At 46.7% G+C, this 24550-nt stretch overlaps 2 protein-coding genes across 2 annotated transcripts in view; both read right to left on the bottom strand.

Moving 5' to 3' along the window:
• Positions 1–1050: 1050 nt before the first annotated feature.
• Positions 1051–12673, bottom strand: LOC146557311 (uncharacterized). Its single transcript, XM_085248593.1, has 8 exons — positions 12443–12673; positions 7725–7845; positions 7462–7585; positions 4703–4893; positions 4390–4550; positions 3029–3179; positions 2626–2753; positions 1051–2050 (listed from the first exon to the last, which is right to left on the bottom strand). The coding sequence occupies exons 1-8, from the start codon at positions 12548–12550 to the stop codon at positions 1340–1342; spliced, it is 1695 nt and encodes a 564-aa protein (XP_085104719.1). The 5' UTR covers positions 12551–12673; the 3' UTR covers positions 1051–1339.
• Positions 12674–16595: 3922 nt separating this feature from the next.
• Positions 16596–24550, bottom strand: part of LOC146557310 (exosomal polycystin-1-interacting protein-like) — a 25648-nt gene continuing 17693 nt past the window's right edge. Inside the window, exon 3 of the mRNA XM_085249633.1 lies at positions 16596–22137. Within this exon, the coding sequence (XP_085105759.1) occupies positions 21346–22089 (744 nt within the window). The 5' untranslated portion in view covers positions 22090–22137 and the 3' untranslated portion in view covers positions 16596–21345. The remainder of the gene's footprint in view (positions 22138–24550) is intronic.

The raw sequence follows: 24550 nt of genomic DNA, 5'->3' as shown, positions 1-24550 counted from the left end.
TGGAGTGAGAGAGACATGCTGTTGTCGCATCATATATTACGATGATTGTTTAATATGTTTACATCACGGTGCATTGTGGGTTAAATATTGCTAGGCTACTAGGAGTGTTGCATTCACAGTCTACACTACGCTGTAGGAATTTTAATTTTTTTTTAAATTAATTAACAAATTCATTTTTTGCGTTTTCTCTGTGTTTCTGCCAGGACCACAGGCAGGGCCACTCGCAGGTTGCTTCTGGGCCGCATTTGGCCCGCGGGCCGCCATTTGAATAGGCTTGGTCTAACCCTTTCACTCCTTTGATTTTTTTCTTGTATCTTTTCTTTGTCTTTTCGTCGAGTCTGTCTTTGTACGGACCGGCATTGTTCTCCTTTTGTTTTGTACATTCCTTTTTTTGTGCGTCAAAGAAAAAACAAGAAGGCATTGGAACCGGAGAATGAACGTTTTGCGGTGCTGCAAATGCTTGCATTTGATGCGGTACTTGGATTGTTTTGCCACGAGTTACCGGCATGCAATGCGCGAAAATCACGTGATTGCTAAACAAGGGGGAGGGTGCATCCGGCCTCCTCGGCTGTAATTGGTCCAGCCCAGAGTCGATCATGACCAATTGGCCAATCCAACACCTTTCATTATATATCCAGTCGCCTCTTTGTTACTTCGGAAACATGGCTCGAACAATTTCTCTTCAACGACGTAATCCGATAACAACCGATCTCTTTACCCGTCGGCTTTCCGTGGCTGTCATGCGACCGGCTATTGCAGTTGATAATACAACAGCTTCTTGCCATTTTTTGTGTTTCTTTTTATCGCTGTGTAACTGAGTTCAATTGAAAGCCTTCCTAAAAAAAAAAAAAAAAATCGCCATCGGGCATACCGGGCCAGTCCAGCTATGAATCACGTGATGTTGTGGAAGCACGGACGCTTACCTGACAGGCTCCCAGTACCTTTGAGAAGTCATGTGATATAGTTTGTGGTTATTTTTTCCTGAGACCCAGCGTGAGATGACCCAAACTTAATTATGAAGTACAGAGAATGGAAACCAGGAGAAAAGCAAACATTAAAATCTATATTTAATGAAGAACATTAGAAAGAGAAATGTCACAGTTTCCTTTGATTTTCTTAAAATGCTTATGTTAATTTTCAAACAACATTAAAAAGTGTCTGGACCCCATTTGGCAGCATCAGTTTTACGTTCACAGTCAAACAAGTCAAAAAGTCGGACACAGAAAATCCGGCTGGTTCATTTGCAGATCTTCTGACCTGCAGCACCAAATAATAAGCTGGTCTACAAACACGAGGAGACCCTGCGAGTCATCGACGCTCAGAGCAGCACACATCAGTATCATCTGTTTCTCAAATAGGGCGAGAACTCCTCCTCTTCCTCTTCAGTTAGCGTGTCCGTGCTGTTGCCTTCACATCTGCTCGCAGTGCGGTCTGTGTGTGTCGGGAATACTTGAGGTGTCAGGTGATCTGATTCAGTTTGTGAGTCTGTGGCAGGTAAACCCTCCAGGCTGGACTCTTTCAAAAAGCCTGTGACGTCCTCCTCATCTCCATCGCGTGCAGCCATTGAGGCGAGGGTGACTGAGAACAGGTTGACATTGCCGGAGATGTCCCGCACCTCCTTGTCCTCTTTGGACTTCGTCACCTCCTCGTCCTGACTTTGTCCCCAGACTCCACTTCGACTCCTCTCTTTCACCAAACAGAGCTGCGCTCCCTCCACCTCCGTCTCCACCTGGCCTTCGTCAGACTCTGCAGGCAGCGCCGTTACTTTCACCTTAGCAAATAACCTTGAGCTTCCAGCGTCCAGTGCTGCCGTTGGCTCGCTGTTCGTTGACATGTTGCCAGACAGCTCCTCACAGCAGCAGCTCTCCCCCGAGGAGAGATCCACTGCTCTGTTCACATAGTTGCCATCATCGTCGTCCTCTGAGACATCGTCAATGTTGGCAGAAGGTGATGTTGTGTGATTGTTATGCTCCCCGGTCTCCGAGGTAACTGAGATGGGATCTAGGACGGTGGGCTGCGGGGCCAGGACGTAGCCTTTGGTTAGAGCCGTCTACAAAGAGAAGAGAAAGAAGCTCTGAGAAGGAGGAACAGAGGCAAACTCTGCTGAAGATGTCTATCATCGAGTCACAGCTGTGTCTAAGTATGCAGGACAAACACATCAGCCAAAGCTGTTTTCTGGGGACAGTCACTGTGATCTGTTAGCTGTTTGACAACTACTCTTTCAAGGATCTAGAGATGGTCTAGAGATGCTTTTTGAGTAAAGGTTTAACTACAGCCAGCTTGAAGGCCTGTGGTACACAGCTGATTATTAGAGATAGGTTGATCATATTTAAGACTGAAGCAAGATATACACAGAGCAGCAGGGCAAAACAGAAGTCGTTTTCAGCTCAGCTGACTCATTTGCTTAACCTTTGAAGGACTTTGGTCCTTCTGTGGAAATGCAAATCACAATATGCTGGAGGAGCTTTACGACTGTGGAGCTTCAAAGCGTTTGAACTTTGTCCTCTGAGAGACGCTCATGGATGAAATGAAGGCGATGTTCAACTTCACAGCAGAAATAAACACATCATTATAAAATCTCTCAAACCACAGGTGTTAGAGTGCACATGAAACTGGATTTCTTACAATTAGAGCTCTGGGCACAGTTTCCTTCAGTTTACAAATGACTCCCGTGTAGAAGAGGAGGAGCAGGCAGCTCGTGACGATGAAGATGGCAACCATCGGGACGCCGATGACCAAACCTAAAGTGAGGCCTGCAGACACACAGACACACATTATTCCATGCAGACGACCGTCTGAACCAGCCGAAGTACAGCGGAGGGGTGTGGTTTGTGGCTGTGCTGTGGGAGGGATGGGTGGAGCAGGTGGCTGGGGGAGGAGTCCCACTGGCGAGAGGGGCAGCCCTGGCATGTGTTAGTAATTACTCCCTCTGCATATTTACACAGATAAGGAGGCAGATGAATTGTGGCAGCTCATTATGCTCTGATTCAGCAACAACGCCCGCCTTACCGGCTGCACATCAGCTCACCTCTCTGCTGGTCCACCGCCGTGGTGAAGGTGCACTTCCAGGCAGACGGCTCATGGTTTAGTTCTCTGGTGTTGAGCTTCACCTCTATGCAGTACTCCGCCCCTTTCTTTAAGTTTTCAAGGGTAAAACTTTTATTTTCTGTTTCCAGCGTCTGCAAGTCAAAGAAGGAGGAAACGTGTCATTAAAATCACATCTGGGATTTGTCCACGACCCACTGGTGTGATCCTCAGCATCGTTTTCTCCTCTGACCTCTACGCGGCCATGAAGACACCTTTGGAGGCCTGACCAGGTGTGCAACACCTGCTCTGACAGGTGACTCTCAAAGTCAAAGTCTCCTCATGTCAATCAACCCGACACCTGCTTTTAGGCAGAAGCCTGCTGTGATTGCAAGGGCGTAGATTTGGTTGTGGCATTGGTGGGGACGGATGATTCAACCACCGACCCCTGCCCTGTTTCTTTTTCCCCCCTTTTTGTCTTTGCTTCTTGATAAAAGGAGAAATATACTTGCCTACATAAGCTATCTCTTTACATCAGCACTAAGGGAACACTGAATGACCTGCTGGGTTTTGTCCATAAAACTACTCACGAAAGATGACCACAGAGTAAAAGATCTCTCAGCAAAATTCTGCAACATTTTAGGCACTATTGCCCCGATCAAATCAGTGAGCTGGGATCTTTTCTTCTAAACATGAACTACTGTTACCAGTTGGTGTTGGCACAAAACCTTCGTCCTTCTGTTAGAAAGCGGAAGATAAAGAGGAACTTCATCTTTCAGCACAGCAATGACCCAAAGCACACATCCAGAACAACAACAGAATGGATTCACCGGAATAAGGCTGAGGCTTTGGAAGAGACCGGACAGAGTCCAGACCTGAATTCCAACATCTGTCGGCTGATCTGAAGAGGGCTGTGCACAGGAGATGTCCTCGCAATCTGTCCGATTTGGACGTTTTTTTTGCAAAGAAGAGTGAGCAAATATTTCCACATCAAGATGTGCCATGCTGATAGGTTCCTACCCAAAAAGACTGATTAGAGTGATAAAAGGCAAAGGTGCTGCAACAAGGTATTAGTTTAAGGGTGTGCATATTTGTGCAACCAGGTTATTTTAAGCCAAATCTGCACCTTTGTGTGATTGGCTGCATTTCCATTTTTATATCGTATATGTACTATATGTGTTTTACAGCCGCGCCTGGACACCAGTCAGCGACCGCTGGCTCAGGGACAGGATGGCGAGAGGTTGCTGACCGGCCTGTAGGCCCATGTGACTGAAGCCTCAAACAGGTTTAAAGGAACTCTAGAATGAAGATACCAGCTGAGGTCTAAATCTGCACGCTGATGTTGGGATGAAATGGATGTCTTACCTGGATTTCTCCATCGGTTCCGATCCGAAATGAGACTCTGAAGCCGTTATATTGCTGGATACTGGGAAAGTTTGGCAGGTCATCGGGCCAAGGCAGTGAAATGTTGATCTGGATGTAGTTTTCATATCCGACCAGTGAGACCTCTGGAGGACCTAATTTAGCTTGTAAACAGAAGAAAACACGCGGTCACCTTTTGGTAAAGATTCAACCAGTCCAGAGATTTTAGTTCAATCAAAGCCTGATCTGGATTATGGGACACACTTAAATCCAAATGCACCAGTGTGAAACCCAGAAGACGCTCATGCTGACGTACTTTCTTTGTAAGGGACAAACACAATTATTTTGGACCTCGGAGACCAGGTTTGGTTGAAGAACGCTGTGACGTGCAGGTAATAATGAAAGTTCCACTCTGGTAGCATCAGCGGCATCGATGTTCCAGATGTTAGGTTGCATTGGGGCTGCGTTGGTATGTTGCATTGCTGTTCCCACTTCTTTCTATTATCACTGAACAACGACAAACAGAACATTTTAGATCAGAAGGACAAAAACAGTAAAAGAAACATTTGCTTTGTGTTACGACTGTTTGCTCAAACAGCGACGATGAGCTGTTCATGTCTCGAATCCAGCTGGTCCTAGATTCAAACGAAAGCTGATTTCTGATTGGACGTTTACTGTCAGGTTACCATTCATGAATAAGAGAGGAGTTTAGATGTTAATTAAAAAGCTCAGAAGTCTGCTGCTTTGCTCAGACGCAGCTTTTCAAACCTAAGCCGTGCTGTCGAGGCTGTGACCTTTAACCTGCTGAGGCCTGTAGACGTGTTTCCAGATAAAAGATGATGCATTCAGGGTGCTTAAGACGGGAATATGACACAACGCCAATATTTCAGAGCTAAAACAGGACAAGTGAACGCACCACGTATCACAGGTTTTATCCCCTCTGACAGCTCGTTCAGATCCTGATGGAAACCCATCTGAGGCCTGAAGCTGGCTCACCTGAGGCCAGCACACCGGCTCTGAAGACTCAGTGAAACCTGAAAATCATTTCTAAGACATGCAGGAAGGCAGCCGGATGCTGCTGCGTTTTAGCTGTAAGACAATTAGGGCTGCCACAAACAATTGTTTTGATAGTCGACTAGTCACCGATTATTTTTGCGATTAGTCGACTAATCAGATCATCATCCATTGGACGTAAAACGAACAGCTTATTGCACCAGCAGCATCTGCTCTTATATAACGATCATTAGCTTACAGCTTTAAGTGTTTAAGGTCTGTGCTAACTAAAAATAAAGACAAGATGATAGTTTATTAAATTTAATGAAATTTGCAGATTGTTTCGGTGGAGTTTAATAAACTCCTTGCTATCTAAAATATAACAGGACACCGGAGTAAATTCTCGAGCATCTCACACTTCTGATAATCAGCTGTCTGCTTGATGTTTATTCAGCTGTGTAAAAACTATAACTTTAATCTCAGCCAAACCGATTTACTCAGGAACAAATAAAAGACCAAAAAACGGCAGCTGGCATCCTTGTACATGCAGTGCTGCCATCTTCTGTTTCAGTCCGTTATTACACTCTTAAATCCTGCTACTTGTTCCTGCGTCTGTTGGGATCTTACAAAGCTTCAAACGACGCGTCGACGATTTTGATAGTCGACGTAATCGTGACTAGTCGACTAATCGTGGCAGCCCTAAAGACAATAAAGACTCGTTGGACCCACAGGCTGTGGTTTGGTGACGAGGACGCTGTATGAGGAAGAACACAGTTTCTGAACTAGCTGAAAAACACGAAGCCACGAGCAGTTTCAGTGTATTCATGTTAAACCTTGCAAACGTAAAGCGAACCCTCACGATGAGTGCTGAAACTGAAACGGCGTCAGAGCCATCCCAGCTGCTCGCTGTGAACAAACCGCCCAGGAGAGAGAAAGCACCCCGCCCAGGCAGATATTCCACCAAAGAAGAAGAAGGAGCCAGTGAAGCTGACTGAAAACGTGAGCAGATTAAAGGTCGCGGTTCACCAGCAGGAGATCATCACCACAGCAACGCGGCCCAAACAAAGTCAAACAGTGTAGAAAAACGTGAAAAATGACGGAAATGCAACAGATTTGGTGATCGGTACAAATGTTAGAAGATTCATTCAAATATGAAGGACGTGTACAAACGTGGGGCAGTCTCCATGGTTACATATCAGCTGATGGTTTCCTACAAACATGTTCACAGAGATATCAGCTGTGAGAACTCCCACTGTCAGTGTGTGAGTCGTCCCTGCACACACACTAATATCTGTTATTGATAATATTAGAATATTAAAGGCGAGCTCTGTGTCGGACACGTCGCCCCTCGGAGTACTCAGTACCCTTAAAGTAGCTCTCAGGGCAAAGAGGTTGGTGACCCTGGTCTGAAGAGGTCCCCACAAACCTCAGCCCGCCGCTCTGCTTTCACTTCCTGTTTCATCTCCACGCACTCCAAAATAACCACGATCTGTGTGCTAGAACATCTTTGTGTGTAACTAACTTTGTATAGCTGCATAATTACAATATAATTAAAAATGAAATTATTCTGTTGTTTCATTTCTTTCTTTGATCTGAAGAAAAGTGCAGACAAACTTGTGTGAGTTACAAAATAAAACAGGAAATCTATTTTTGAATCGTTCTTTTGGTAAAAAAGAAGAAGCAACAGTGGAATTTCCCAGCAGGCTACGGGGGGACTTTTACCCTCCTTTAGAAAAAATATCGTGTTCTGAACTTCGACAGGAAGCATCTGACAAAAACACGCAGCTGATGCAACACTTTTATTTACAGGTGTTTAATCCTGTCCTTTATCTCAGGTGTGTGTGTGTGTGTGTGTGTGTGTGTGTGTGTGTGTGTGTGTGTGTGTGTGTGTGTGTGTGTGTGTGTTAATAAAAGCCTGGAGTCACAGCTGAGCTTGAACTTGATCCTTCAAGCGTCTGAACTTTGCGTTTCTACATCACCCACAGAGCTCAGAGGTTTTTTGGGGTTTGATGTGAGCACCATCGTCTTCATGTTACCAGGCTGAGAGTGACAGGACGTGAGGACAGACGGCGGACAAATTACCTCACAAAGACCCCGTACTCTGTCCCAGGGGGCGTGTTGTCGCCGGGCTTCCACCGAAGGACGTGGCGGAAGTTCAGAGAGTCGACAGAAAGGTTAACAGGTGCGGGAGGCGGATGAGCGAGCTCTGCGAGAGGAAGAAAAGAGAAAATATGTGAGGCAATCTGCTGAGTCACGAGGATCCAAAGTATACCTGACAGGTATCAGCCTGTGTGTGGGTGGGGCAGGACGGTATTTGAACACCTGACTGCTTTTACATGACTCACCTGAGTGCAGCAGCAAGCTGAGGCAGAGCAGCAGAGGCAGACAGGCCATGGTCACAGGTGGGCAGGATTCACCGTCACGTCTGCAAACGCGCTGAGAGCCAGGAAGCACCACGCGGTCCAGCTGCAGCGAAACATCATCTACATTTACATCTCATCGACGAGACGATTGTAATGTTTCGGATTGTTTCAGTTCGAGAAAAGATTTTCAGTCAATTAAACATAAACTCAGTTAGTTGCCCAACTGCAGCCGCTTCATCCTGAAGACAGAAAACCCCCACCATCAGACAGCGGTGACAAAAACCCCTTTTCACAGGAAGAGAGCAGGGAAACAGGATGAAACACTAAAAAGACAACATTTAGTGACGCACTGCAAACGGCGAGAGAGGGGAGAGGACGCTCAGAGAGAGACAGACTCTCAGACTTGTGGGCAACATCGTCAACATGTTGCATCAAGCATGAATGATGACATCACAGCAAGTCTGGCACCTTCTCTCCTCTTCCTCCTCTTCCTCCTCTGCCGCTGAGCCCAGCCCTGCTGCCTCAGCACTAGGGCTGGGCCATATTATACCGTTCACGGTAATAGCGGTATAATGTTAGGCAACGATAGGAAAATGAAATATAGCGATAGAATATGAGTAAAACGCGCATGCGCAGTGCCTTTGTTTTCATACGCACATGGCGGATTGTTGAGTGAAACAGATGAACCAGAATTGGTTTGTAAAAATGGTGCAACTTCAGTGATGTGGAACTGGTTTGGTGTTTGTCCGTCAGATACACGACAAAGCACATTTTTTTGCAGAACATGCAAGCGGCCGTCGTTATTTGTCGGACTAAGATGCTCTTAAATCTGGGAGTAATCTGGGTCCTAAACTCCGTATGCTTCAGGTCAAACAACACTGCAGCATCACTGAGCGTTAAAAACTGTCTAAATTCTTTCATCTTTAATAAAACGATCAGCATTGCCGCTTTACCAGGTGTAACTATGAAGTTTAACTTCCAGGCATCCATGAAAACAAAAGTTATTACATTTAACGGAGTTAGAAGTTAGCAGGAAGTTAGCGGAAGTTAGCTCGCTAGCTTCCACCTAAACATGATATAGCATGTTCTGACTGAGAGATTTCTGAAAAAATTCAAACGTACAGCTCTGCTATCACTTCCAACATAAATGAAGACAGGAAACTAAACAGCAGTGACGTTTGTAGGGTTACTGAAGTTGGGCTAGCTGCTATATAACGATGTGCTACGTGATCGCTAGCGACACAGCTATGTTAGCCTAGCATAAACACAGTGAAGCTGGAGGATGAACGCTAACTTTTTTCCACTCGATAAAAGTTAACGTGACGGTTCCTGATGGTTAGAGACAAATGCAATCGCATGGCAGGATGCTGTAAACGGACCAAACTTCAGTCAGGAGAACAACTGAGATAATCCATCCACAATACGAGGTTAGTCATTAATATACTGCAACAACATGGGAATAGAGCAGCTGCCAGAGAATTCAACATTAATGAATCAATGGTACAGAAGTGGAGGAAGCAAGAAGAATGAGTTTAATAAAGTTTGATTTATCTGACTGCTTTGTTTCGCTTAATGTGCCTTATAATCCCGTGCACCTTATGGTCCGAAAAATACGTACTGCACACTGCAGTTTAATGTTGCAAAGCACCTCTTTTTAACTTCAGTGGATATTATACATGGTTATGCTCAGGATATGTCAGCCCATTTCTACTGGAAATGCCTTTTGGTTAAACTTTCAGCAAGGAATTTGCATTTGCACTGTTACATTTTTATAAAGCTTTAATGTACATAAAAACCAGCTTCTTGTTTAAGTGAAAATAAATGGAAGGTTGTCTTTTTGCGCTAGTAATGTTGTGGAGTTGTATTTTGTCTCGCATCAATTATATCGTCGGTTATATCGTTATCGCAAATTTTCAAATATATATCGTGATAAATATTTGTGGCAATATCGCCCTGCTGTACTCAGCACTCTCACATCCTCCCACGTGCATCACTTCTACCACATTATTAGAAACCAGAGTTAAAGCTTGAAGGTGAACTTTTTACTCAGTGTTCACGAGACGGCAGCTGCAGAAAAAACTGACGTTCTTTTACAAAAACAGGAGCCGTGCAGACTGACTGGAAACACGCTCAGGACCCCGAGTCTGGTCCAGAGGCTGGGAGCCTCAGCACCGCTGTGAAAGTCTCCCAGTTCCTGTTTTCAGTGAAAACATCACGATGAGGACGGTTCATGAGCGTGAAACACCAGGACATCAAAGATTTACTGTATGGTGTTTGAAAAACCACACGTGAAAAACACACAACTAGGGCTGCTCGATTATGGCAAAAATGATAATCACGATTATTTTCACTGAAATTGAGATCTCGATTATTTGACGATATTTATTTAACCCTTTAAGACCTACTATAGAACCAAGTCCGCCAGAGCTTATATTAATTTTTTACATGTTGTAGTGCCATTTATGGGAGCATTTCAAGTTGCTATACAACTGTTATAGCCCATATTTTAATAATATGTATGCATTAAGTCCATAGTAACTACATTAATTGCAAAAAAGTGCAATAAACTACAAAAAACAAATTGAAAATCGTTTTTGGTTTTTTTACATATATTTCTACTTGGAGAAATTTAAGAGGTTTGTCCCTCAAAACTTTAAATACAAAAAAGTTGCAAAAAATAGTTTACAACAGGAAATTTATTTTGAGTGTCTTCATAGTTTTATTTTGGAGATACAGCAATTTTTATATACACTGCAGGAAAAACGAAAAAACAATCCTATGATGCAAATTTGCAAAGAAAACAGCAGGTGCATCAAAATAAACTATTTCCAGCAGTGCAATTCGAGTTCTAAGCATCCCAGCAACTATTCAGAAAAGTCAAACATGACCAGTATAGGCTTTTAAGGCCTACAAGTAAAAAACTACATTTCCGCGAAAATGACGTCACTTCCGGTTTTGGCCAGGAAATGGCGGACATGTGATAGTTCGCGCTGACGTCTGTTTCACGGTGGGAAGTGTTAAGAACAGCTGATCGGCGAAGCCTGTTTCTGGAATATTATGTTTTTGTTCCTGCAAGCGCTTTTTATGCAATTTTTGCAAAGCTTTTTGTGGAAGGAAACCGTGACCGAGGACAAGCTGATGGCATCAGATGTAAGTACAACTCCTCCGGTTTCATATGGTAAATGGTAAATGGCCTGTATTTATATAGCGCTTTACTAGTCCCTAAGGACCCCAAAGCGCTTTACACATCCAGTCATCCACACATTCACACACTGGTGATGGCAGCTACATTGTAGCCACAGCCACCCTGGGGCGCACTGACGGAGGCGAGGCTGCCGGACACTGGCGCCACCGGGCCCTCTGACCACCACCAGTAGGCAACGGGTGAAGTGTCTTGCCCAAGGACACAACGACCGAGACTGTCCGAGCCGGGGCTCGAACCGGCAACCTTCCGATTACAAGGCGCCCCCTAACCCATATGCAAAACAAATTATTGCGCTAGCTTACGCGGTTCCGGTTCTACAGGGATTTAAAAATAGTTACACAAAACGGAGCGTGCTGCTCTGACCGGCTTTAAAGGGTTAACAATGACTTTAAAAAATAATATAACATAGTGTGCAACACCACTGAAGTTTTTTTTTTACCTCTTTTCAACCAACGGCAGTCACTCTCCTCTCCAAATAACTCCTGCTTAGCTTTCCGAGCTTCCCTCGGGTCCTCTTAATCAGCGGTCTCCAACCTTTTTTGCGCCACGACCGGTTTATGCCCGACAATATTTTTACGGACCGGCCTTTAAGGTGTCGCGGATAAACGAGGGAGGGGCTAATAATCGGCTCACTCATTTTTAATGATCGTTGAAAGTCCAGATCGTAATCGTGATTAAAATTCGATTAATTGAGCAGCCCTACTCACAACACAGTCAACAACAATAACAGTGACAATAGCGATAATCCATCATCTGGTGATCCTTGTCAGGGTCACAGGGGGCTGGAGCCTCCCAGTTACCCTGCACGCTGGACTGGTCGCCAGTCTGAGACAGACCAGACTGGACACAGACACGGGGAGAACACGCAAAGTCCACGCAGAAAGACCCGACAACAGCGCTAATCACCGCGCCACCGTGCTGCTAAACAACAACAACAATAATAATAACTGGACAGTCTCGTGCACTTAAGTCAATTCAATTGTATTTATATAGCGCCAAATCACAACAAAAGTCGCCTCAAGGCGCTGTTGTTGTGATTTGGCGCATTACAGTAGTTTTAGTCAGCGTGGTGTTTGTCAGAGTGACAGATCGTGATATAATAATCTGAGCCCACGGTGAAACCTGTCCACTCTCCCACGTTTAAAACAATAAAAGGCAAAACCAGATTAGTTTAATGAGCGCTTTGTTCAGAGGAACACAACACACAGTCTCAGTGACCACGGACACCCTGATTGACTTTCTGATCAGTCACTTATCCCTATTATCATTGTTATCATGATGATCATTGTTGTTGTTATCACTTCACGCGGCTGGTCGGTGTCCGCTCCACAGTCTGGCCCCTGCTCGCGTGTACTAGTCGGTAGTTAAACACCATAAACCGGCCCCGGAGTGCCCGCCGGTCACTGCTCCCTGCGGAACCGACACAGCCACACACAGACAGCGGTGTCGTGGACATGCTCGGCCGGCCTCGGTGGCCCTCTGCCCGGTCACTCACCTCCTGTCTGCCCGGAGCGGAGCTTCCACAGCCTCGGAGAAAGACGAGCAGCTCCCAGAAACTCTCCTTACACTGTGACGCAGACGGGCTCCTCTCAGCTCTCCACATCAAACCTACCACCGCTTCCTGCCACGCCCTTCAAAGTAAAAGCCTCCCGCACCAACACAGTTCTACACTGGTCTCCGTGGACTTTTTTTCCTTAAGCTGGATCTAGTTTTCTGTATCTTAATAATATGTTATTAAATTATTGTAATGTGATCGGGATGAACTGTGGACCTCTCACAGTAGGAACTGAGTGGTTAACATCACGCGTGGGCGTGTCAGAGTGCCAGGGTAGAATTTTTCCCTTGCGTCGGGAGCGCGCACTGATGAGTGTTTGTGGGTTACAGGAGAAAATGATGCATTAAAAGTTCTCACGCGGCGCATCATTTCCACACCGTGGCTCATATTTATTTGTATCCTGTAACTTTACTGTTTAAAGAGCCAACGCCGCTAATATTTCAGCAGTAATACGTCTTTATAAGAAGTGTTTGTGAACTAAATCTAAAAACGACAGATAGTGTTCATCCGTGATTCGGACAGCCCTGTGCGCGCTCCCGACGCAGGGGAAACAAATCGTCTGGGGATACCAACCCTGGCACCACACCGGCGATCCAGCTGGATGGAAAGGCTGTTATGTTCGGGGGTGAGGAGGGGAGGATGGGTGCCGTGTTTAGGTAGGGACTCCAGACCCCGCCGGATCAGCTGCTGTCTCTGGGATCCCGTCGCGCATGCATATAGTTTAATAGTTTAATAGTTTAATTATTTATATAGCACATTTAATTACAACAGGAGCGTTTACCAAAGTGCTGTACAAGAATACAACATACATAATAAAACAACTTAGAGTATTAAAAGCAAACACCAAATATGAATTAACAAACAACTCTCATGCTGTATTAAAAGCCAGTAAATAAAAATGTGTTTTAAGATAAGATTTAAAAAGATTGACAGTATGAGCCTGTCTGATGTGTAGGGGTAAATTACTCCACAGCTTAGGCGCTACGACTGCAAATGCTCGATCACCTCTGTGAACCAGCCTCGACCTTGGTACAGCTAAAAGCAAAAGATCACTTGATCTAAGAGCTCTAAGGGGGGTATAAGTCTGCAAGAGGTCAGACAAATACCCGGGAGCCTGTCCATTCAGGGCTTTGTAAGTCAACAATAAAATTTTTAAATTAATTCTGAAGCGGACAGGGAGCCAATGAAGGGAGGCAAGTACCGGGGAAATGTGTTCACATCTTTTAGTACGTGTCAGAAGACGAGCTGCAGCATTCTGGACCAACTGCAGCCTTGAACAAGCATCCTATAAAGGATGCCCCCACACCCCCAACCTTCAGGGGAAAGGTTGGGGGTGTGGGGGTGTGTGGGGGGTCTATAAGTTCGGTATTTTAATGTCGGGGAAGCTGGGAGGAGGTGGCTGGGAGGTGTAGTCGCAGTTGGGGTTGTCAGTGTGCAGTGTCGTTAATTTGCAGTGGGTGGATCCTGTGCTGTGGTTTATACTGGCGTGGACAGATGCGGCCTCGCTCGGGTAAAAAAAAAATCGTAGATCTTTTACTGAAGTTCACGAACTTTTCCGGTAAAACAGAAGATTCCGTAGAATTTCTCTACTATTTACGGACATTCCTTCAACTCTAAAACGGAAAATTCCGTTTCTTCACAATAAAATTTGTATGAATAGAAAAACTGAAAGTCGTGTTTATCATTTACAGACACTGGTTTTCACTGTAACTCATTAAATTAATTTCTTTATATCTTTACACTTCGATACAGTTACAACCTTTTACACCATCTGCTCAAAAATTCGTAAATTAAAACTTCATGAACAAAATAACTGACAGACATCAAAATGTGAAGATTTGTATTTCCCTTGAAGTCACTTTGTCCTCATGTAAACGCGTTCATGCACATTCACGTGTTTTCTTCCTACAGGACACCTGACCAACAAACATGTAATAGTATTTGTACAGTAACAGTATCCAGAGTACTTTAGGTTCGAATCACTGCTGCGGTTGTTTGGCTCAGCCAAACACGCGTGGTTCACATCCATGTGTGTCCACTCATGAGAAGGACATGTAGTCCTGCATTCACTTCATCAATGAATCCGAGTGAACGTTTGTCCTGCATTAACTCTGTGGGGTCTTCACCTTACAGTAACACGTGTGTTTGTTCACTGATGCTATATGAATAAAAGGGAACTACAGGTGTTCCTGAAACGTGTCTTTGTTAGAACAGGGCGGATGGATGAGCACAGCCCTCTCAGCGCAGGGCTGACACCACTTTGCCCCTTATAAGAAATACAACACAAATATATTAGGACAGGTTACTAAACCAGGCTTACAGGTAAAAGGACATTTACTGAGCGGATCGTGTCAGCTGTTGCTTTTCAAGGACAGCGAGCAGCAAAGTACAGTTAGCAGTGTTTGTTCTGATGAAGACTTTAAACTGTAAACAGCAGCGCAGTGAACAAGGATCTGTGTCCACGAATGTGTCCTCTACTCATTTAAGCCAGACGGTGACTGCTGTCCTCCTCTGTGCTCTGAAACATGTTAAACATGGATGCGAGTGAATGGAGGAAATGAATGTGTTCATCAGATATGAATAAGAACAGCGTCTCCCTGTTTGTTTTCTCTCGGTTTGTTGGTGATAATAATGATTTTTAGTAAAAATCATTAAGAATCTGTTTTCCTGTGAAAGGACTCGATGTGCTTTTAGAAAACAAAGTTTTATTGGATTTTATTTTTTCATTAAATAAATAGATAATAAAACGAAAAAGAAAACAGAAGGTTTTGTATTTATAATTGTACAAATACTTGAATATATTCAGACTTTGTGATTTATCGTGTTGTCACTTTTCTTCCTTTCACCCGCTGTGTGAAAACAAAGCCCTGGGCTCCCTCTGCTGGTTCGTTAGTTGAGGACAGGCAGCAGAAAGCGCAGGAGGACCCAGTGCTCTTACGTTGAAGTTCTTCCGCTTCCTGTCTCGCTGCTATCCGGTTGTTCAGTGATGACGCGAGGAATCCTACTTCCGGGTCTAAAGTAGCTGCGTTTAATATGGCATTTGTGTTGTTAACATGTTTAATGTTTTGTATTTTCTTCTATTTGATCTCAAAAAGCTCCTAAAACAGTCAGTGATCACTGTTGACCTCCCTCGGCTTTTATTACCGCTAATCATTTATTTAAGCTCAGTTTTTAAAACCTTAGGATGTAACTACAGCCCAGCCCATGCAGCAGTATATGAATGACTAACCTCGTATTGTGGATGGATTATCTCAGTTGTTCTCCTGGCTGAAGTTTGGTCCTTTTACAGCATCCTGCCATGCGATTACATTTGTTCCTGACCACTGAGAACACTCACGTTAACTTTTATCAAGTGGAAAAAAAGTTAGCTTGTTTATATTATGCTAACATAGCTGTGTCGCTAGCGGTCACGTAGCACATCATTATATACCAGCTAGCCCAACTTCAGTAACCCTACAAACGTCACTGCTGTTTAGTTTTCTGTCTTCATTTATGCTGGAAGTGATAACAGAGCTGTACGTTTTAATTTGTTTCCAAAACCCCGCAGTCAGGACATGCTATATTGTATTTAGATAGAAGCTAGCGAGCTAACTCCCTGCTAACTTCTAACTCCGTTAAATGTCATAAATTCCGTTTTCATGGATGCCTGGATGTTAAACTCAATTGTTACACCTGGTAGAGCAGAACGCTGATCATTTTATTAAAGATGAAAGACTTTAGACAGTTTTTAACTCTCAGTAATGCCATAGCGATCGTTTGATATATGGACCTGCAGCGGAGTTTAGGCCCAGACACGGCTAGTGACGTCAGACTGAACAACCGGATTGCGCTTCCCAAACGTCACTCGGTGGTTTCCAGGCTGTTGTTTGGGGGGCCGCCGCTGGAGGGCGCTGTGGGAGTTTATTAGTTAGGAGTTTTTTAAACGCTTTTATTTCTGTGAACTCTGAAAAGCTGCAGAGCTGTGAGGAAATGTCTCAGCGACTCGCTTTAATAAAGTTTTTAGAATCAAAGCCTGTTGGTCTGACTGTGACTGTTGTTTATTACTGTTGGTGTGAAGTGCAGGCATGAAGCTGTAACAAAGTCAACATCACAACACTTTTTCAAACTTTATTGTCAGACTACACAAAGCTTCCACATGATGACGTGTTTATGACATTCACTCCAAATTATATACAAATCAAAGGTGCCGAGCCGTTTCCAAATACACAACCTGCTCCTTAAACACACAAGTCATCACGAAGCCTGCAACAAGCGTGCAAATCATCCGAAAGCAAAACACGTTCCCTGATGCAGAGTTAAGGTGCTGGAACAGAGACCAGGAGAGGAAACGGAGACAGGACGAGGGAGTGACGTCAAACCCAAAAACCCCGCTGAGCTCATTTTCACCCATTTTGTGGTGGAAAGTTCCAGACTCTTTGACTTTCAGTGCCAGTCCTCTGTGAACTGCCTGAAAACCATTATGGAGGTGTGTTACAGCCCAGTTTAGCAGATGGGAAGAGCTGTGGAAAAATCCCAGTGTGTCAGAGCGCTGCACGCTGGAAATGTGAGCTGCTCTGTTTGCGTTTGCCACAGCAGATGGCGTTCACAGACAGACTTCTGCCTGTTGCATAACTACAAGTGTTTGTGCTCAGGAAGAGCAGGAGGAGCCTGACAGTCACCGAGGAGGGCAAACTCACCCAGCGGTTCTCCTTGTTCCTGACTGGGTAAACTTGAAAACACAGACTGTATATAAAGATGGACAGCATGGCAATCGCCCTCTGGTGGCAGGTTGGGGCAAAAGTTATAAACCCCGCCCCCTCCAAATCAAAGTGATCTTAAACATTTTCTTCTCATGAGCAGTGCTTCTTAAATTTAGGTTTTCACCACTAACCAGGTGACGTCAGCTGTTGGACAGGCCTAGAGACCGGACAGGTCGGCCCGGAAAAACAAGGATTCACCAGCTGGATGGAGAAGCACTAAACCTCCCTGTGACCGCTTCCAGCAACCAGGTGGAGAATTCACATTTTTCCTTAACAATCGGAGGTTTCCGTGCAGTCGCTGACTGTCTGATAAATGCTAAGTGTAAATGATGTAAGCATGAAAATCAAGTGCAGAGACCCTCTGATGAAGTCAGACACTCACAGGCTGAGCATCTTTCATGTTACATGGAGAAAAATCAAGCGGACCGTGTGTCACTGCTGCTGGGTTTGTTTGCTGATGGGGCGTGCAGCCCTGACCCCTCCCTGACTTCACACCACATGATCTATAATTATGTCATAAAAGCTGCTCATATGAGACCAGATCCCAAAGCCTGCAAGACTCTGGGTGCTTATCAGAGTCTGCTGTCAGGACGGCTAACCACGAGTCATTGGTCACTGCTGAGGCATTTAACTAACCAATAGGCGGAGAGGTCATGAATAATGTGCGCTTACATCAAGCCTGAACGTCAGTGTTTATCTGCACGTTCGTTTTTCTGGAAAAGGATTAGCGGTTTAAATGTCTACACTTTCAACTGAAGTTCCATGTACAACCACTAGAGGGCTGCAAACAGCCAGAAAATAAAGAAGAACGTTTGTTTTGGTCATTTAGGGGGTGCTTCAAACAGCAACAGCCCATCAAAGGTTTATATGGACTGTTACAGTATAAGAAATGATAAATGTATCTTTATAGCTTATGGTTTAACTCAGGAGCAGCTTTCAGTTCTGCCTTTGACCACCAGAGTGTGAGGAACTACCAGGACATTAGCAAACATGCACTGATTTGCCTGACATCCTCTGTCGTGTGGCTGCAGCACAGCGACACCTGCAGAGCCAAAACTGAACTGTTTCAGAACAGAGAAACTCCAGGAAACTGAACCCTCTGTTCACATCAAATGTTTGTGCATGAGATCAAACCCAGTTTAAGAAAAAGGGCTAATCCCTCCACCCGGCCTTGATTAAGTCGAACGTGCTAGCTTGGACTCTGGCCATGTGTGTGCACTTTGTAGCTGTCCTGCTGTGAATGAGAATTAGAACCTGGAAGCGAATCAAAGCATTTCTGACGCACATCATTTTGGACTCTAAGGTTGGTGTTTGTAAAAGTGAGCCGTGCTCTGTGCACGTTTTAAAAGTTTCTGTTTGCGGGAACATTTCCTCACACAGAGGCGCTGAGCAGCGTGCAAAGTCCCGCCGTGTAATTAAGCATAGAGGCCAGCGTGTGCTGGGCGTGGACCTGAACTCTGACTCTCTGCTCTGAATCCTCACTGCATGGGTTACAAACACACACACACACACACACACACACACACACACACACACACACACACACACACACACACACACACACACGTTTGTGCGAGCAGGTCTCACAGAGCCTCTCAGGACTCGAGCAGGAGGACAGCGAGAGCATGCAAGCTCCTCGGCCTTAAAGCGAGTGTGAAACAAACACATTCTGTTTGCGCTCTGCTGAGCGACAGCTGCGCAGCCCCGTCCAGCTCAGCAGAGCCCAAGTCATGGTCGCCGTCCAAGCGAGTGCGCGGTGTTGGCTGCTGACGGAGGATCCTAACGCTGGCACTCGTGTTGTTCGGCGTCCATTTTAACCTGTTTCAAAACAACTTGTTTTATGAGGCCATCTGCTCTCAATCAGAGCAGCTGGGAAAACGCGGCACAGCGCCTGCCGAGCTCTCTGGCCTCAGCAGACCCCGCTGCTGTCGGACATGTTTACATTCAGAGGCGTCGTCCTTAAACCGACACAGCGGTGTGTTTGAGTCATGTTTCAAAGACAGAGCGGCAGACGCGCTCGTCCCGCTCTGGACAGCGTTCACTGCGGCCAGCTGCGCCAGTACGTCTTGTTTTCATCTTCATAATCTGCACCGACAGGATTTCATCATGTGGCACACAAATGTTCTTCCACGAGGCCGTTATGTAACGCAGACCTGCAGGAAGCCAACGCGCCCTCGCTCTATCCGCAGCGCTGCTGAACGTTGGTTTGAGTTTGAAACCGCTCAGCACTCATCATTTGATGCTCTGGGAATGAGACTGGAGGAGTTAAAGTACAGACGTGAATCTGAGAGCGGCTTCAGCGCTTTGTGGTGGAAATTCATTCTCAGACCGTCTTAATGTTGATTTATTATCTCGCCAAATAAAACTGAGTGCTGAGCTGCTGCCCAGGATGCACCTGAAGAGGTTTCGTATGGGGTTTATTGTTGGCTCTTTTGAAGTATGAACTCTGGAGCCGTGAGCCTCTGAGAGGTTCTGCAAGTCTCTAGGGATTAGGGTTATTGAGTACTTTGCTCGTACTATGTGTCTGCACAAGTGGTACACCGCTTTGGTTACGTCCTTAGGTTTGCCTCTTTCATCCCAAATTGGCGACTTTATATGTTTTTAGTGCTGCCAGCTTTAACGCGCCATCATCATGACTAACACGATTAACAATGAACCCATCTGGAACACAGATTGAGTCAAAATCCCTTCTTTCTGCGCTCCAGATGGGTTGAGTACATTAAAAAAAGTTTAATCGCATTAATCGTGACGACTGCGTTAATGCCGACAGCCCTATTAGTTCGTCCATGTTTGTACTTCTGCATGATTACATTGCTCCGCCCATCAAAAAGTCTGTGCATGCGTGAATATATCGCCCATCGTCGATTATTGGACTGATGATTGTCGGTTGGAAAATTTTTACATATCGCCCAACCCTACTCGAGATCTGCTATGAAATCTATTTTGTAAAGATATTCCTGCTGTGATGATGAGGATGGCGTGGCTCATCAGTAAAAGTGTGCAGGGAGCCCTGCTGTTTTTCTGATTTGTGTTTTTGCTGTAAGTTGTCGCCCATGTAAGTCTAAGAACTGAGAAAGAGACGGAGCACCTGGGCAGGACGGAGCGCTAACACCCAGCCGGCAGCTGGAGGCAGAGCTCTTCTGTCTCCGGGAACAATCGTGTTGTTTGTCTCATAGATTCAGGAAGCCTGCAGACTGTTTGCCCAGTAATGACTTCACAATTACAGTCGTTTAATCGCCGTACGGCACCTGAATGAACCACAGCTTTTGGTAACAGTTACGCTGCAGTCCATAAAGTCTGAGCGAGGTCTAAAGGCTGTGAGACGGCTCGCAGTCGATGGTCGCTGACGTGAACCTTCAGTTCATGAAACGCAGACAGATTGAATGTGAACTGGAGGAGAAAAGTGAGCGCAGAGACAGGAGAGATCAGCGCTCGCAGCGCCTGCAGCCTGAGTCATGTTAGCACCTCGTCCCCTTCCAGCTGTTTCACACATTTTTCCATCCTCGCCCACTATTACTAAGGATTTACAGATCACTTACATGCCACTCACACACCAAACCATTAAAATCCCCCAGCTTCAGTTTCCTGATGAGACACTCGTTATAAACTGTGAGTGAAAGGCTTTATGAACCACTAACACCAACAGCACATCAGTGAGTTATGAGAACATCGCTGGGCTCAGCTTACTGTTTGGTTTTGTTGGTAAAATGCTAAAAAGGCTAATTTTCATTATCTGTGACAGGTCAGAGTATCTTGACGGACACTGAGAGGTTAGCCGTGAAGCATCTGCAGATGTTTAGACTCATGAGACTCCAGCAGGTCCTGGTAGTGGGAATTCCTGTTAACCTCACATGAAGCCCAAACCTAACCTATGATGTTTAATAAAGCTACGAGTTTCTACTGCGGTGCGTTACCACAGTGGACGGTCAGAGTGTGTACATGCGTGTGAAACCTCTGTGGCAGCTGTCCTCTTATCCAATCAGAGTGCAAACATTCCCAAACCTCGTTACAGGATCAGAGCATCAAAGGGCACTACATCTCCGGGACAGGAGCAGCAGCAGGAAGGGAACGCGTCCCACAAAAAAGTGCCATCGGTGTCGAGGTTCAGTACACGAAGGTCACCAGCAGGTCCTGCAGGCGGTCTGCAGCCATCTCAGCCGGGTCATCAGAGGGGGGCGGGGAAACGGGCAGCAGGGGGAAGTGCTGGGAGAGGGTGGGGGCAGGCGGTCCTGCCACGCTGTACGCCTTCAGGGCGGACAGCCCGTTCAGCACGGCCACGTCCACGAAGGTCATGTGCAGGAAGGAGGAGGAGCCAAAGGAAAGGGCGTCCAGCTCCGCTGTGACCCCCGCTGGGGGGGAGAGGGTCATTTCCTGGTCAGGGTATGGAGTCTGCGGCACGGCGCTGTGGATCCCGAGGGTCTGCAGACCCCGCAGAGCCAGGTACCGGCTGTCCACAGGTTTGATCCCGCAGAACGACAGGCGCAGGTGGCCCACCGAGCTGCCGTTCAGCAGCTCCTCCAGGACCCAGAGCTCCTTCACCCACACCGCCAGCTGCCCCGCCTCCCGCAGCCCATCGCGGGGCAGGGCGGAGCGTGGCACGCTGTGGCAGCGGCACAGAGAGTTCGCCAGCACTTCGTCGCAGTCCGTGACGGGGGCGGAGCAACTGCAGTTACGCAGGCTGCGGCTAGTCGCAGCGCCGCTCTCGTAGAGTAGCGTCGTATTGGCCCTCGGGGAAGCTGCATGTGTGGGGGCGGAGCTCGTCGTCTGGGGGCGGGCGGCAGTCAGGAAGAACAGCAAGCACAGTGACCATGGCAACAGGGCAAAGAATGAGACTGGAGACATCTCCATGGAGACCAAACAGACTACATCTTCACCAGGTGGAAGGAGAGGACCAACCTGAGAACACACGGGGGGGGGGCAGGGTGTTAGCATGGACAGCACCAGAGAGCTTGACTCACACACACACGCTCACACGCACGCACACAAACACACGCTCACACGCACGCACACACACACACGCTCACACACGCGCACACAAACACACGCTCACACGCACGCACACACACACACGCTCACACAAACACACGCTCACACGCACGCACACACACACACGCTCACACACGCGCACACAAACACACGCTCACACGCACGCACACACACACACGCTCACACACGCTCACACAAACACACGCTCACACGCACGCACACACACACACGCTCACACACGCTCACACACACACACGCTCACACGCACGCACACACACACACGCTCACACACGCGCACACAAACACACGCTCACACGCACGCACACACACACACGCTCACACACGCTCACACAAACACACGCTCACACACGCGCACACACACACGCACGCTCACACACATGCTCACACACACACGCACACACACACGCACGCTCACACACGCGCGCTCACACACGCGCACACACACACACACGCTCGCTCACACACGCACACACACACACACGCTCGCACACACACGCGCGCACACACACACGCTCGTGCGCACACACACACGCTCACACACACACGCACACACACGCACGCTCACACACGCGCGCTCACACACGCGCGCTCACACACGCGCACACGCTCGTGCGCACACACACAAACACACGCTCGTGCGCACACACACAAACACACGCTCGTGCGCACACACACAGACACGCTCGCACACACGCGCACACAAACACACACTCACACAAACGCGCGCACACACACACACACGCTCACACAAACGCGCGCACACACACACGCACGCACACAGACACGCTCACACACGCTCACACAAACGCGCGCACACACACACGCACGCACACAGACACGCTCACACACGCTCACACAAACGCGCGCACACACACATTCATATCTTAGTAAGGACCTAAGTAAGTAAGGATCTAAATGATGTTGCCATCATCATGACATCATTTCCCACCATAACTGTAACCCTGACACTAAAACCACATTTTGAGCCTCAGAAACGTCTTCAAACTCGTGGTGACGGCGTTTTGTCTGCATAAGGACTGTTGGTCCTCACAAGTATAGCAGCATGCCAGTTTTTGGTCCCCACAAAGATCTCTGAACATGGTGCACACACACACACAGCTTTATGGGCTGATTGCCTTCCAGGCCTCGGGCTGGCGCTGGGTTGATGGAAGTTTCCTGTGCCACGCTGCGCTGCGGTCAGCGCGGCTGCGTCCCACCGTGTTAAACGCTCAGGAATGAGCACACTGCTCTCTTTATTCTCCGGCTCAGTCGTGGAAAAGTGGACTGAATAAGCAGTCTAGACCTCCAGAGCGAAACTTTCCCCTCTTCTTTCCAGAGTTTATGTCGGACAAAGTCGAATCAGTTTTCCAAAAAACACAAACAAGTGATGCATTCAGGAAGGTCACAGCCATTTCTTATTCTTCACTAATAACTTTAAATGCAAAGTTTCTGCAGACATCGCTCGACCTGTGACACGTCTGAAACCTGAAATCATTACGTTGTCCTGGAAAGGTCAGGGGTCACTTTAGACCCTGCTGCTGTTGTAAACACTTTAATGACAATCAGACGAACGCAATGATGTGCTCACTTCTCCCGTCGGCACTCGGAGTAATTTTCCTGCTGCTCCAACAGAACCTGAGACACTAGGATCATTGTTCCCACACTGAGTGCTGTGAGGACAACCCGAGCAGGAAGGAGGAATTCTTCACATGTGAACTCCATCCATCCATCATCCATCAAATCATCCATCCATCTGTCACACAGTGGAAATTTGTATTTTATTTTTATTCTGATTTTTAGCGTTTATTTATGAGTGTCGTTTTATTTGCATGGTTTTATTCTGTTTCTATTGCATGGTTTTTAGTGTTTTATGTGACATGGTTTTTATCCACTGTGGACATGGGACAAATTAGCTGATAGGGACCACCTGCTGAGGCAGGGGTGTGTCCAGAGGTGGCCTATCAGCTGTGTAAAGACCTTTTAAAAACAGGCTAGCTGAGCACTGAAGGAGGGAGGCCCCAGACTGGAAGGTTAATGCGAGATGGCCAGTGTGATGCGGCGACCAAGTCCTGACCTGATGGAACGGCAACAGTAAGAGACGACGCTGTGATTGGCAGCAGGGCAGAGGTTTACCTCTGCCTGCATTTGTGAGTAGGGTCTCTACTGTTGTTTACTGGGTGCAGCTGATTGGGAGAGGGTCGCCATGGCCATGAGCCAGGGCCGCTTCTGGGACCATTGTTCTGGCCCCTATTTGTTATTTTACAGGACACCGACGCAAGGGGAGCTGTGGCGGTGGTCGCAT

Source organism: Mchenga conophoros, linkage group LG16 (genome assembly GCF_057382185.1).
Source record: "Mchenga conophoros isolate Kocher_MC1m ecotype Shallow Benthic linkage group LG16, M_conophoros_male_GT1.1, whole genome shotgun sequence".
NCBI lineage: Eukaryota > Metazoa > Chordata > Actinopteri > Cichliformes > Cichlidae > Mchenga > Mchenga conophoros.
The sequence above is the reverse complement of the archived record's forward strand: the minus strand, read 5'-3'. Positions and strand labels throughout refer to the sequence as shown.

Bases quoted from the DNA above. Each gene is read 5' to 3' on its own strand.
- LOC146557311 (XM_085248593.1), bottom strand. From the start codon at position 12,550: ATGTGGAGAGCTGAGAGGAGCCCGTCTGCGTCACAGTGTAAGGAGAGT. The intron at 7,846-12,442 runs GTGAGTGACCGG...GTTTCGCTGCAG, and splicing joins CCGCTCCGGGCAGACAGGAG to CTGGACCGCGTGGTGCTTCC. The intron at 4,551-4,702 runs GTACGTCAGCAT...TCTGTTTACAAG, and splicing joins GTTTGTCCCTTACAAAGAAA to CTAAATTAGGTCCTCCAGAG.